Consider the following 14,359-nt stretch of genomic DNA (forward strand, 5'->3'; position numbering starts at 1 on the left):
GACTGTTTAAACAGCAACCTAGACACAGCTCAAGAGAGAATTATGAAATGGAATCTAGATTGAGAGACGTCACCCAGAATGTAAAGCAGAGTGATAAAGAGACAAAGAGAAACAGCATGACTGAATGATAAGATCCAATTACATATAAAAAAGTTCCAAAGGAGATATAGAGAAAATAAGGGCAAGACAGTCATTGAAGAGATAATGACTAAGAACTTTCTATATTTGATTGCATGTAAGAAGCATGGCAAGGTCAGATATACATAAATTAAAAATGAGTCCATATCAAAAAACATGTTAATAAAACTACAGAACCACAAACAAACAAAAGACAACCTTAAAAGGAACCAGATAAAAAGGCAGGTCTAGTGCAAAAGAACAATCATTAAACTAAAGACGTCTCAACAGTGACAGTAGAGGCCAGCATACCATAGTTAATACCTGCTAAAGGACAGTAACTGTCAACCTAGAATTCTGTATATAGTTAAGCTAACATTTAAGAAAAAAAGAAAACAAGTATTTTCCAGTCAAACAAATACAGAGCATTTGCTATTCACAGACTTTCAACGCAACATGATTTTGATAAAAAGCAAACTGAATCCAAGAGGCAGAAGAGGTTTGCAAGAAGGCATGATGGAAAAAAAGGCACTGGTTACATTGGATAAATCAAAATAAGCCTGCACTACTAAAAACAAAAGCAAAGTCTGACACCACCCCACTATATTTTTTTGATGAGAGATGTGCTTCAAAGTGGTAGACTAAAATGCTAGACAGCAATAATAATAAATGGGAGAGACAATGAAAGACAAGGAAGCATTCTTGGCCAATTGTGGTATTTGGGAGGTGGCCAGAGTCACTGGCTACCTTTACACTTTGTTACTTGAAGTGCAACGTTTGATATTTAACAGTACTACTAAATTGTGGAAACCGGATATATAACCTCTAAATTAACAGAGCTGGAGAGAAGTAGGTGTAAATAATCCTTCAGCAATATAAAAGGAGACAGAAAAAAAAAGTGCCTAAAAATAGCAAAATTCAGTAAACTTTTAGTAAATAGAGAACAAAATGGAAGATGAGTTCAAAAACATCAAAGGTCACAATACACATGAAGGGATGGACCTAGTGAGTTAAGAGACAGCAATTATAAAGTTTTTAAATCTAGGCATATTTTGTTTGTAATAGACATATGTGAAAGATAATGACATGGAAAATTTGAAAGTAAAGAGATAGGAAAAGACATACCAGAAAAATATTAACCCAAAGAAAACTGATACAGTAATATTTGTCTTGGACACATCTGGAGCTGTACATAGTTGAATAGACACAACAAACTAGCCTCAAAATGTATGATGCAAAAACTGACAGAATTACAAGGAGAAATGGAAAATCCATGATTATATTAGATTCTTAAAACCTCTCTTAGACACAGAAATACTGAACGAGAAATGTTAGTCATAATATATGATATGACATCAGTTAACAAGCTTAATCTAATTGACATATCTAGAACCCTATACCCAATACTTAGAGCATATACATTATTTTTAAACACACATGTAATTTTTATAAAAATTTACCATGTATTAGCTCATAAGGAAAATTTCAAATGCATGAGAGTCAATAGGACACAGATCACTTTCTTTGACACCAGTGTAATAAAATCAGATATCAACAACAAAGATAACTAATCTTACCCAACCATTTAGAAAGCAAAACACACACACTCTCTCACATACACACCAATCAAAACATATGTGTAAATAACTTTGCACTCAAAAAATCATAATGCAAGGTATAGATTATTTTGGCCATGATGATAACACAAACCTAACAGCAAAACAATGAAAGCAGTAATTGGAGGGAAAAGTTCAGCTTAAATGAAAGAGCTTTCAGAAGAAGTGAGAAATAGAATAACAGTGTAAACCCCAAGAAAGTAGAAGAAAGGGACAGAAATTAATGAAATAGAAAACAAAAATAAAAGATCAACAAAAGAAAAATGCAGCAAAATTATTTCAGAAAGAAAGAGATCATATGAATAGCACTATAACCCTTGAGGAGATTAAATCAACTATTAGATTTCTGATGAAAAAACACCATGCTTTGATGATATTAAGTCAAGTTTCAACAACTGTTAAGGAAAAAATAACCTCTTATACCTAAGCTGTCCTAGGAATAGAAAAAGATGTAACTAAAACTTCCTAACTCACTTTCTGAGGCTAATAGTAAAGCTTTGAAATGAAAACTAAAAGATATTTGGAGAAAGGAAAATTAAAGACTAATGGTGGTTATCAACATTGTCCTACAGGGGCTAAAATCCTAAATAAAATTTTAGTAAATGGGATCCAACATTGTATTTTTAAAATGCACCCAAATCATGGAAGATTTATTCTAAGAATTCAAGGATGGTTTAACAACATAAAATCTATTAATATAATTCACTACACTACTAACAGAATAGAGGAGGGGGAAAAAACAAATGAAACAACAAATGAAAAACTAATCATACCAACAGATGCTGAGGAAAAGTTTTTAAAAAAAACTAAACAACTATGTTCATATGTTAAAAAGAAAACATTTTAGCAAACTAGCAGTATAGAGAAATGTTCTTAGTTTATATTAAAAAAAGATTAAATGACATACATAGCAAAATTTTGCAGTAAGCATCTTAATCAATAGTGAAAAGCTATTCTCATTAAAGTTGGGGGAAAAAAACCCAAAGACATTTGCAATCACCACTTTTGTTTATCATTGTAGTGGAGGTGCTAGCCAATGAAAGAAAAGAAATAAAAGAGGTAGAATGTAAAAGAACTGTAAAGGAAAAAACAAAAATTACCATCATTTTTAGATGATAATTAGAATTTCTATGAAGTTAGTCTACAAACAATTAGAACTAATAAAAATCAAGCATGGGGCTTCCTTGGTGGTGCAGTGGTTGAGAATCTGCCTGCCAATGCAGGGGACACGGGTTCTAGCCCTGGTCTGGGAAGATCCCACATGCCGAGGAGCAACTGGATCCGTGAGCCACAACTACTGAGCCTGTACGTCTGGAGCCTGTGCTCCGCAACAAGAGAGGCCGCCATAGTGAGAGGCCCGCGCACCGCGATGAAGAGTGGCTCCCGCTCGCAGCAACTAGAGAAAGCTCTCGCACAGAAATGAAGACCCAACACACCCAAAAATAAATAAATACATTTATTTAAAAAATCAAGCATGGTTGCTGAATTCAAAATCAAAGTACAAAAATCAGTAACATTTATTTATACTGAAAATGAAAATATCAATTAGAACTTTTTAAAAAATATAATTCCACAGATAAAACAAGAATAGCCATGAGCTGGTACTTGCTGAAGCTGAGTAATAGACACATGAGTGTTCATTATACCAGTCTGTCGACTTTTGCATATGTTTAAAATTTGCTGTAGTAAAATTTTTTAATTAAAAAAAATAGTGATGCCATTCAGAATAACAGTGAATCTAGTAAGTACTTAGAGTACCTTGAAATATATCTTACAAAGATGTGCAAGAACTTCAGAAAATTTTTTAACTTACTGAATAAAATTAAAGAAAACATATAAAGAAACGACCACATTTATGGCAGGAAGCTTTGATGTCATGGGAATGTCAAGTCTCCCCAAACTAATCTGTAAGTTCTCACTGAGTATTTTGAAGAACTTAGCAAGGAGATTCTAAAGTTCATATGAGATACTAGCATTTCAAGAATACTCAAGACAATTCTATAAAGGAGAGGAAGGGAGACAGGAAGAGGAAATTAACCTTTTTGAGCACTTAGCATGGGCCAGGCCCTGTTCAAAGCACTTTCCATGTATTATCTCATTTAATCTTCCTCACACCCCACCATGGGGGCAGATACTATTATTATCACCATTTCATAAAGGGAGTAACTGGGGAAAAAAGAGTTTTCATAATTTGACTGAGGTTTAGGGTGACCAACCATCATGGTTTGCCCAGCTCTGAGGGGTCCTGAGATGTAGGGTTTTCAGTATTGAAACTGCGAAACTCCTAACAACACAGGATGGTCACTCACCTTCCCAAGGTCACATGTCAGTAGGTGACAGAGCTGATATGCAAACCACGCCAAGCTGACCCCACTGTCTGCCCCCTATACCACCATATACCAACCAATTAAATATGTAAGACTCGTTATAGTACAGAATACTGAAAATAGTATGGTACTGAAAATAGGATAAATAAAAATAGTCCAGCAGAACAAGGAACCCAAAAGCATATCTGTCTAGACTTGGTGTTTATCAGAAGGAGGAAAGGATCCAATAAATGTTACTAGGGGGCTTCCCTGGTGCCTCAGTGGTTGAGAGTCCGCCTGCCGATGCAGGGGACACGAGTTTGTGCCCCGGTCCAGGAAGACCCCACATGCCGCGGAGCGGCTGGGCCTGTGAGCCATGGCCGCTGAGCCTGCACGTCCAGAGCCTGTGCTCCGCAACGGGAGAGGCCACAACAGTGGGAGGCCCGCGTACCGCAAAAAAAAAAAAAAAAAAAAAGTAAAATGTTACTAGGATGGTTGGTTATCTTATCTATATGAGGCAAAATAGACCATGCCCTCATACAACAAATAAAAATAAGTTCCAGTTATGCTAAAAGTGAGCAGCAAAAACTTAAAATTTAGAAGAAATTATAAAAATCTCTTTTGGAGCTCAGGAAAGAGAGAAGGATTTCTTAAACCACACTTAGAAAGAAAAAATGGGCAAATAATAAGTGATCCAAAGAAGAAACATAAAGAACAATATAAACACAGTTCTTAAGAAAAGTCTTAAAGTCTCTAGGAATCAGGAAAATACCAATAAAAACAATGAAATATTTCACATCCAGCTTGGCAACGTTTAAAAGTCTGAAAGTGCCAAGTATTGGCAAAAATATGAATAACCAGAACTCTCTAACAAGTAGGAATGAAAATGGGTGCAACCAATTTAGAAAGCAAAGTAGCAATGTATATCAAAGTAGAAAACTGGCTTACCCTCCGATTCAGCCATTCATTTGTAATAGCTTCCTTAGAGCTCACGCCTGTACATGAGGAGACAGGTACAAGTATCCTTGCACCAGTGCAATATCAAAAAGTAGGGGAAAACAGATATTTATCCACACAGGAGTGTACAATTTATGGTTTAACCATTCAATTAAAAGGAATGAAGCAAGCACATGTATCAGTAAGAATAAGTCTTTAAAAGCACACTGATTTTTAGAAAAGTGAGTTGCAGGACTTCCCTGGTGGCGCAGTGATTAAGAATTTGCCTGCCAATGCAGGTTCGAGCCCTGGTCCAGGAAGATCCCACATGCCGCGGAGCAACTAAGCCCGTGTGCCACAACTACTGAAGCCCGCATGCCTAGAGCCCATGCTCTGCAACAAGAGAAGCCACCACAATGAGAAGCCTGCACATCGCAACCAAGAGTAGCCCCCGCTCGCTGGAACTAGAGAAAGCCCGCATGCACCAATGAAGACCCAATGCAGCCAAAAATATATAAAAAAAAATAAAGCAAGTTGAAGAAGTCTGTTGTATACAGTAGGGTACCATTTATATAATATTTAATACATAAATAATATCAAATATTGATTAGAGATACATGTATATGTATAAACACACATATATATATTCTACCTACCAATTTCAGAATAGTGGCTGTCTTTTCAGAAAGAAGGTGAAGAACTGGATGGCTGGAGAGAATCAGGAGTGATTACAAATAAGCTTTAACATTTAACATATTTAAATTTTAAAAATTCTGAAGCATCTATAGTAAAACTTGGTTGGCAACAATATGGATGTGTAACTTATTCTATGTCTTTTTTTCAACTTTTACAATATTTCACATTTTGTGAAGGAATGGATAATGGGGCCAAAATTCTTTTTCATGATCAATCTCAAATTATACTGAAATTGGCTGAATAAATTATTTCAGTTTAGAAATTTTGCTTAGCTTGCCTCATTTTAGGAATACATGTATTCCATCAACCAAGGTGCAGCTGCATTTTAAGGTATAACCTAGACTCTTAAGTTCTGATGCAGGTTCCCAAGAACACCACCAAACCCCCAGGATTTAAGACAGTAAACTCAGGTTCTCTGATGACATTCAAATTCATGTGAACATAGATCTCATGAGAAATGCTCCATCCTATCCTGGCTTTAATCACAAATATAGCAAAACACAAAACAAGGAATCTTTTGGTCAAATTGCAGGCCAGTATTTACCACGCCCTGCCAAGAGAAGATGTCAGGGTATATCAACAACAGTTCTAAGAATGGATCGTCTAAAGGGATCAGGGAGGCCAATGTTTCCAGGACAGACGGAAGGTCCAGAGTTAATCCAATGAGGCTGCCCAATTCTTTAAGCAGTTGCCTAGAAACTGAGCTCTTAGTGTCACCTGGGGATGACATAAAAGCTTAAAGGATAAAAAATATCAATATGATGCTGAATTATTTGGCTTCTCCATCTCATCGATCAACTGGAGGCAAGGTATACTGAACATTAAATAAAGCACAAGGCACCAGGATGAAGAATGAGCTGGGGTAAATATAAGAACTGAAATGGCAGCTTGTCAGAAAGTATGATATTCAAGGCACACATTTCAACTGGCAAGTAAAGTTCATTTGAACTGCGTTATCATTCCGTTTCGAAGCAAACTACATTACAATCTCATTGCTATAAACATTATAATTATTTCAAAGATAAAGTATATAGATGACAAAATGTTTACTACGCCTAGGCTAAGACCTGGTCCCCGTCATGAGAGCGCCTAGAGATGGCCCTGCATCGGCCCCTTAGCAGACACTCAACCATCTGAAGCCACTTAGCAGACACTCAACCATCCGAAGCCATGGTTTCCTCCTCTGTAGAGTGAGGGCAATAACAGGACCAACAGCAAGATTCTTCCCCAAGGATTGAGTGAGACAGTGCGTGCAAAGATCTTGCAATAGCTCCTGGCACCAAAGCACTCAACAACTGCCTTTTTAAGTAACCGTGTGCTGGTATGAAAACTTTAGGTTTCATAAAATACTACAGAAACACGCATAAAGAAACAGCTACTGCAAGTGCACAGAAACTATTTCCAAAACATTCTGTATAGATTATATCAACTTCACTTTCTCAAACCCAGAGAGCTGATAATTAAAGGACTGCACATATTGCAAAGCCGTTTCATAGAGCTTTCAGTGGGCACACAGCCAAAGGACTATAGGCCTAGCCATTTGGTACAGAAGGAACATCTGAAGATGTTTCTCACACCTGTCTTTATAAATCATAGATAGTGCAGGAACAGTTTAGCTTTAAGAGGCCTCTGGAACATACTCTGACACACACAAAAAAATTTTTTTTTTGCAACTGTAATGAATTCATTACAGCGTCATCTACACCAGAAAGAAATATGCTTAGCTTCTTTAGATGATGTAGTTGCATTCCTTAGGAAAAAAAAAAAATCCTTACAGCTTCCACAGCTGCAACATCTATCCAATTAGGTATATGTTGACTTTGAGTATTTATAGATTTTTAAAAGAAAGTTTTGAAACATTTAAAAATGGATGTAATTTTTGTTTCCACAAGGAAGGAGTGGAAAGAGGCACATGACAAGTGAGAGAGAGGGGAAAAACCATGTCTGTATATAGAGGGCCGTGATAAAAGCCTGCGCCGACTTTTTTTTTTTTTTTTTTTTTTTTTTTTTTTTGCGGTATGCGGGCCTCTCACTGCTGTGGCCTCTCCCATTGCGGAGCACAGGCTCCGGACGCGCAGGCTCAGCGGCCATGGCTCACAGGCCCAGCCGCTCCGCAGTATGTGGGATCTTCCCAGACCGGGGCACGAACCCGTGTCCCCTGCATCAGCAGGCGGACTCTCAACCACTGCGTCACCAGGGAAGCCCCTGGGCTGACTTTTAAATGTGCATGGCAGACTCACAGGTGTTTATCTGCACTCCCTCCTGAAAGCCTACAATATAAATAGTAACATAAAAATAATTTAAAAAAAACAAAGAATTGGAGAGAAAATAGCAACAGGTAAGAGAAAGCAACAAGGCTTTAGAAGAGGTAAGACAAGTGGTTACCTACTCAGCAGAGGAGAGAGAACTGGCAACCTGTTGCCTGGAGAAGAGAGAAGCCATCTAGAAGGTGAGATGGATGAGAAGAACCTTGGAAAGACTTGGAGATGGGAGGCACTGGGCACCTCTGATGGTCAGTACAGGCTGGGCTGAAAGACCGTCCAAGGAAAAGTTAGAGCTGTAGGTCCCTTGCAAAGCCAGCACAGCTAGGTGACTGCCCCTCCCACTTCATCAGACAGGAGATGTATTTTCTGCAGACACTAAAGCAGAGAAATTCTGTACACAAGGATGCCCGGCATAGCTGAGAGTGAAGAAGTGTTAGCAGAGTGCCAAACTGAAAGCAAAAGGGTTAAAAAAAAAAAAAAAAAAAAAGCAAAGCACACTCATGGGTGAGACATCCACCTTAACCCTGTTCTACTACTCAGCTCACAGGCCGTATTAGCCAGGCTTAAGTCCTCAGCAGGAGGTTTCAAAATTCTTCTTTGGGGAAACTGACCAGCCTACTAAAAAGACAGTCAGTGATGTATGGAGGTCCCCCAACCCAGCGAAGGCCGACCAGTTACTAAGCCCATCTTTGAAGCACACAGAAGTTTCAATCAGCTTTGTAGTGTCTCATTGTTACATATAAACAGACAGCCAAAATAGACATTTGAAGAAAGCCAGAGACTATAACGAACAGAAGTGGGGGAGGATCTGAGAGCTGATAGTGAGAATAAAGTCAGCCAAACAATGTTTAAAAAGTAAAAGTTAATACATGCCAAGAGTTCACCGAAACCTTACATCCATTATATATATATAAAAAAGAACAGAACCTTATTTGAAAAAAAGGAATATTCATGGAACAAGAAACATTTCTTGGAAATTAAATATGTAGTAGCAGAAATAAACAACTTGAGTAGCAGGGTTGGAAAGTGAAATTAAACAAACTCTCCCAGAAAGTTGAACAAAGAAGACAATTAGAGGATGTTTTCAGGAAGTTGGGACATTCAGCTAAGAGCAGTTTCAGAAAAAGCATGACAAAAACAGCGAGGAAGAAATCATTGAAGAAATAATAAAAGAAAGTACACTAGAACTTCACAGCATGAAAGTTCAAACAGAAAGTCCCAGTATGACTACTGATAAGAACTTAGCTAAAGCACATTATCATGAAATGTAAAAATACTGGGGATTAAGAGAAGATGATAAAAGCTTTGAGAAAGAAAACAGACTACATATAAAGGATTAACAATCACCATGCTATCAACTTCCCAAGTGGCAATGGGCATAGAGACAATGAAGAAATGTCTTATAAAATACTGAGGAAATATGATTTCCATCTTGAAATTTTATTCCTCAATAAACTAACAATCAAAGGTGATATATATTACCACCTTTAATATATATATCAGGGGTGAAATACATATATGTGTGTATGTATATATACATATACATATATATATATAAAATTGCTGGTTTGCATATATATATTTGCGTTCAAGACACACATTCTAAACTGCTTTCTTACTCATAAATCTCTATTTCAATTGAAACACCAAAGTATACAACTAAAAATATTTACTTTTCTATCTTCCCATGCAGCAAGCAGTGGCCCTGTGTCACAGTCTAGCCAAGAGAAAATCTGCTACAAAGGTTTCTGGAAATACTTCTATTTTCCCAATAAAATAGATTTGCTGACTCTGCTTTTTGCCTCTTTTGCCTTATTACGGCCTAGAATGCAGATACAATGCCAAAATGTACAGCAGCTATCATAAGACCATGAGGCATTAAGCATAAAAGCAAAAGCCAACATGTAAGTATGGCAGACACAAGCAAAAGTAAAAGCTCAGGTGCCTAGTAGTATCACTGACTCGCTACACCAGCTACTACACCGCTTACTTCACAAATGCTCGGGATGTAAAGATTTAAAAAAATTTGCTGTACAGTAACTCCCCTACACCCGAACCTTCAAGCTGCTAACTTTCAAAGACACGAACATGGGTTCCACTAATGTCAGATGTGAGTGAAACTGCAGCTCGCCCTCCATCTCCTGTTGCTGACGATCCTTCAGCTCTACCATCTCCCACCTCCTTTCCCTCCTCCAGTCAGTAACTCTCCTTGCCTGTTCACTCAATGCCAGCCCCTGTATGCCAGCTGTTGTACTGCACTACTGTACTGTTCAAGGTACTGTACTGTAAGATTAAAAATGTTTTCTTTATATTTTGTATTTATTTTTTAAAGTATTATTTGTGTGAAAAGTATTATAAACCTATTACAGTATGGTACTATATAGCCGATCGTGTTAGTTGGGTACCTAGGCTAACTTTGTTGGACTTATGAACAAATTGGACTTAAGAACGCACTCCCAGAACAGAACTTGTTCGTATGTACGGGACTTACTGTGGTCAGGTTTTCTGTTACTTGCAATGGAAAGTATTTAATCATTCCTAACAAGTTATCAAAAAAATTTATCTCCCACATGCCCTTTTAGGAAGTTACTAGAAGATGTGCTCCACAAAAATAAGGCATAAACTAAAAAAAGAAAGTTATGGTGCTCAGAAAACAGGCGATCCAACACAGGAAGGAGGTAAGAGCAGTTTCCAGCATCTTGGCAAGAGAGTAGTCCTGAGACAACAGTTGACATGCAAGCCTAAAAAGTAACCAGTTCACACTGGAGCAGGAAGAAAAGGGCTCCAAGAGAGATAATACCAAGAAAAAATAAATAGTGAATAGATTACCTGATGTGTTTGATCATATTGGAAGGAGTTTACCGATTCTCACAGAGGGTTTGGAGGTAGAGATTGGTACACAAGAAACAAAACAAAATGGTTAAAAAAAAAAGCAATTATTAGCTCTAGGAAAAACAAAAAGTTGAAAGAGGTATGAAATGGAATTACAGAACACTGTGTGGCTCAACCATAAGCAATATGTGCTTCATGGTACAAACATTAAATATTGGTTTTTTTATTATGGTGGTATTATACTGGAAAGTCAGAAAGAAGAGAAGCCAGTGTGGATGGAGTCGTGAGCATGGGAGAGAGTGGTGAGAAAGGAGATAACAGAGGAAAACAGGAAATACGTTATACTGAGGTTTGGATTTTCTTAAGAGCCCTAGGAAGCCACTGGAGAGTTTTAAACAGGAAACCAGCAGGATCCAACTCATGACTGAGACTGATGACTTTGGCTGTGGTGCTGGGAAGAGTACATTGAGCAGGGACAAGAGGGGAAGCCAGCAGATGAGTTAGGAGGCTACTACACTAGGGAGAAGAGGCCCTGCAGAAGAGATCAAAAGAAAGGGAAAAAAAGCGGCCGGGGCTGGGGAAGGCCACTTGAAACAGGGGGAAGTGGGTAGATGAGAACACATTTTGGAGGTTGGTGGCTTGTGGAGGGAAAGGAGAGACTTGGGATGACTTTCTAAGTGTTTGCATGAGGCATCTGGAAAAGGCAGAGGATGTTATTACCGAGTTGGAAAGATGGGGGCACGGGGTGGAAAATGGATTCAGGAGTAGAGAGTCTGGGATCTAGGGTTCTGTTCTGGACCTGTTAGAGCTGAGATGCCAATGAAGGGTAACACGCAGAGAGACAAACCCCCAAATATGGTCTGCCTTCAACAAGTAGTAATTCCTCCCTTTTTCTTGCCAACACAAAGAAATGTTTCATTATATGCTGTGATTTGGTGCACTGATTGATTTAAAACTCGATACCGAGAATCCAAGGATAAACAAGCAGTGAATCCTGGGATATCACAGCATGTAACCCATTCTAAATGTTTAGGCTTAACCGGCTTTCTGTTTTGAGTCATATCTATCCTAAGGAAAAACTACCTCTACCAAAGCTGCAGTCATAAAATAATAAGTCCTTCCTCCATGAAATAATTTCCCATTATTAGCTTGATTTAGTAAACATTTTCCTCTAAAAAAATAAAGTATTGTCCATGCTCAGTGGACTTCCGTTTATGTGTACAGAGCATGTGTCAAGTCCAAGGCCACCTCAGGCACACTTTGAGATTCTGTTTCAGTTTTTTAAAAGTTCTTTCTCAATAAATACTCAAAAGGACCCATTTGTACAAAAGTCTTTCAAAACATTTTTGACAACTATTATTTTCACTTGCAAGTCATAGAGGTTTTTAACTAAACAGTCAGCAGTATTCTTTCTTGGCATGCTCATTGCTTCTTCCTTCCTTTGAGCAATCTTTTTACTTAATCATTAATTCCCAAATTGGTCTTCATTGCCGTGTGGATTTTATCGAGAGCTGGGTTTTAGCCACATTACAGTAGATGCGGTGGGGTACGGAGGTGGGGTGGGGTGGAGGGTAGCAGTGGCAATTACAAAATTAAACGTACGATAAGGTGGTAACAGTTCGTGATTGAGGCCAGTTGTTGGAAAATAATGCCTGTCACATAGAATCACAGAAATTTAGAGCTGGAGGCCAAGGCAAGTCTTTCATTGGTAGGTCGACAGCGCCTCTAGCGGCAGAAAGACGGCGGTGGTAGTGACGGCGACCGGCAGAAACTTCAGAATTTTTAAAAAGGCACCTGCTGTTTGTTTTCTCATTGTGCAAAAAGAAAAGAGCCACAGGTACCCACTTAAGGGGATACAACTCGGGAAAACCTAGATCTATAAAACAGCTATAACAGCCACACTTTGGCTGAACGTGGAAATGACTTGTCGCTTTACATAAGGTTGATTTAAGCGATTATTTAGCTGAGAACCTGACGGAGTGGCGGGAAACAAAGATTCTGCTCACATCTAGCCGCCACTGACAACTACGGAGGTATCCGGAATTAGAAAGAGAGCGAAAGAAAATTAAAGAAGTAGGCAAGAGAGTCCATTTTTAAAATGGAGAGCGCCGTGGAACGCCGCAGGCACACCTGCGGGCACGGGGATGGCTCACCTGCGCGGTTACTGTGCGTCCCCCCAGGTGTATACGAGGGGGAGCAGGGGTGCACAGGAAACCTCGTGGAGGGCTGACCAGTCAGAGATGGGGGGATTCACTAAGGGACAGGGTAAGATGACCCGACGCGCGTCATCCCGGGCGACACGTGTAACTGTCAAGACACAGATACCCTGGCAAATGATCCCCGAGATGGGAGGACACGCGGCAGCGGCCCCGTGGCTGGGCCACCCGGGCTACGCGCTGGCGGCTTCCAGGCCCGGAGCCAAGGGCTCTCTCCTTCCCTCGGGAATTGGCACCTGGGGTGGGGGCCGCGGGGGCGGGGGTCCCCTCCGAGCCGGGAGCCCGAGCCCGGGGGCTCCGCAGCTGCGTCCCCGCGCGCCGGGTCGCGGGACAATCCCGCCACTCGGCGTTCCCCCCAGTGCGGCGCGTGGTGCCCCCGGAGGGCGAGTCCCCAGCGGGCGGGCGGACACAGCGGGGGACCGGCGGGGAGCCGCCTGGGCTCGGCGACTTACCTCGGGCCGCGCGCGGCGCCAGCAGAGCCCCGGCCAGGGCGAGCAGGAGGGCGCGGGCGGGGGGCGCGGGCGGTGGGCGCGCTGCCATCGTCGCCGGCCTTCCGTGCAGCAGCAGCTCTCGGGGCCGGGCGGCGGGCGCTGCACCATCCCCCGCGGGCGCCGAGCGGGGGCCGGGCGTCGCGGCCCGAGGGACTTCCTGCTGCGGGGAGTCAACTCCGAACCCCTCGCGCAGCGCCCGGCCGCTGAAGAGCTAGTCTAGGCTTTCATTTTTTTAAAAAAGTTTTCCCCGGCGCGTGTGTGTGTGCGTGTGTGCGTGTGTGTGTGCGCGCGCGCACGCTGTTCTGGCACGAGCCAGCCTTGACCGTTGCAATAAACTAGCAAACTGTCCGAGTTGGCCCGGGGATGAGGAAGATCGTTAGGGAGAGGAGGCAGGCCTGTGAAATGGATCCACAGCCAACAGTCACCGTTCTCATCACCACGGAACAAATTATGGTCTCCCCCGCACCCCCGCCCGCCCGCCCGCGGCGTCCCGCGGGTCCTAGAGACCGGTCAGGGGCCCCCGCCAGGGTCCCGCCCAGAGCCGGCTCTGGCCCACCCCCGGGGCGGCTCGGGGCAGGGCGCCTCCCGGGCCGCGCGCCCCGGCGGCGGCACAGACGTGGCTCGGTGGCGGCGCGGGCGTCCGGAGCGCACACATCCCCGCCCCGGGATGATGTGGCCGCGGGGCCCCGGGCGCGCGGCTGCCAAGAGCACACGCGGCTGCACCGTCCAGCTTTCCAGTCTGAGGCTGGAAATGATGACTCGGCTGCTCGCTCCCGGAACGCGGGTAGCAGGTCGGCAAGGCTGTCCGCCGCCCAGGCGGGCGTCCCCGGGCCCCGTCCCCTAAGCCCCCAAACGGACATCCCGTGCGAGAGAATGAACTTGGAC

General features: G+C 41.7%; 1 protein-coding gene across 1 annotated transcript in view; it reads right to left on the reverse strand.

The window, feature by feature from the left end:
• Nucleotides 1-13,523, reverse strand: part of ADAM12 (ADAM metallopeptidase domain 12) — a gene marked incomplete at its 5' end in the record, with an annotated part of 390,130 nt that extends 376,607 nt beyond the window's left edge. The window contains one exon of the mRNA XM_079699713.1: nucleotides 13,436-13,523. Coding sequence (XP_079555839.1) covers nucleotides 13,436-13,523 — 88 coding nt within the window. The remainder of the gene's footprint in view (nucleotides 1-13,435) is intronic.
• Between the last annotated feature and the right edge of the window lie 836 nt (nucleotides 13,524-14,359).

The sequence above is a fragment of the Hyperoodon ampullatus genome (assembly GCF_949752795.1).
Source record: "Hyperoodon ampullatus genome assembly, chromosome: 1".
Classification (NCBI taxonomy): domain Eukaryota; kingdom Metazoa; phylum Chordata; class Mammalia; order Artiodactyla; family Ziphiidae; genus Hyperoodon; species Hyperoodon ampullatus.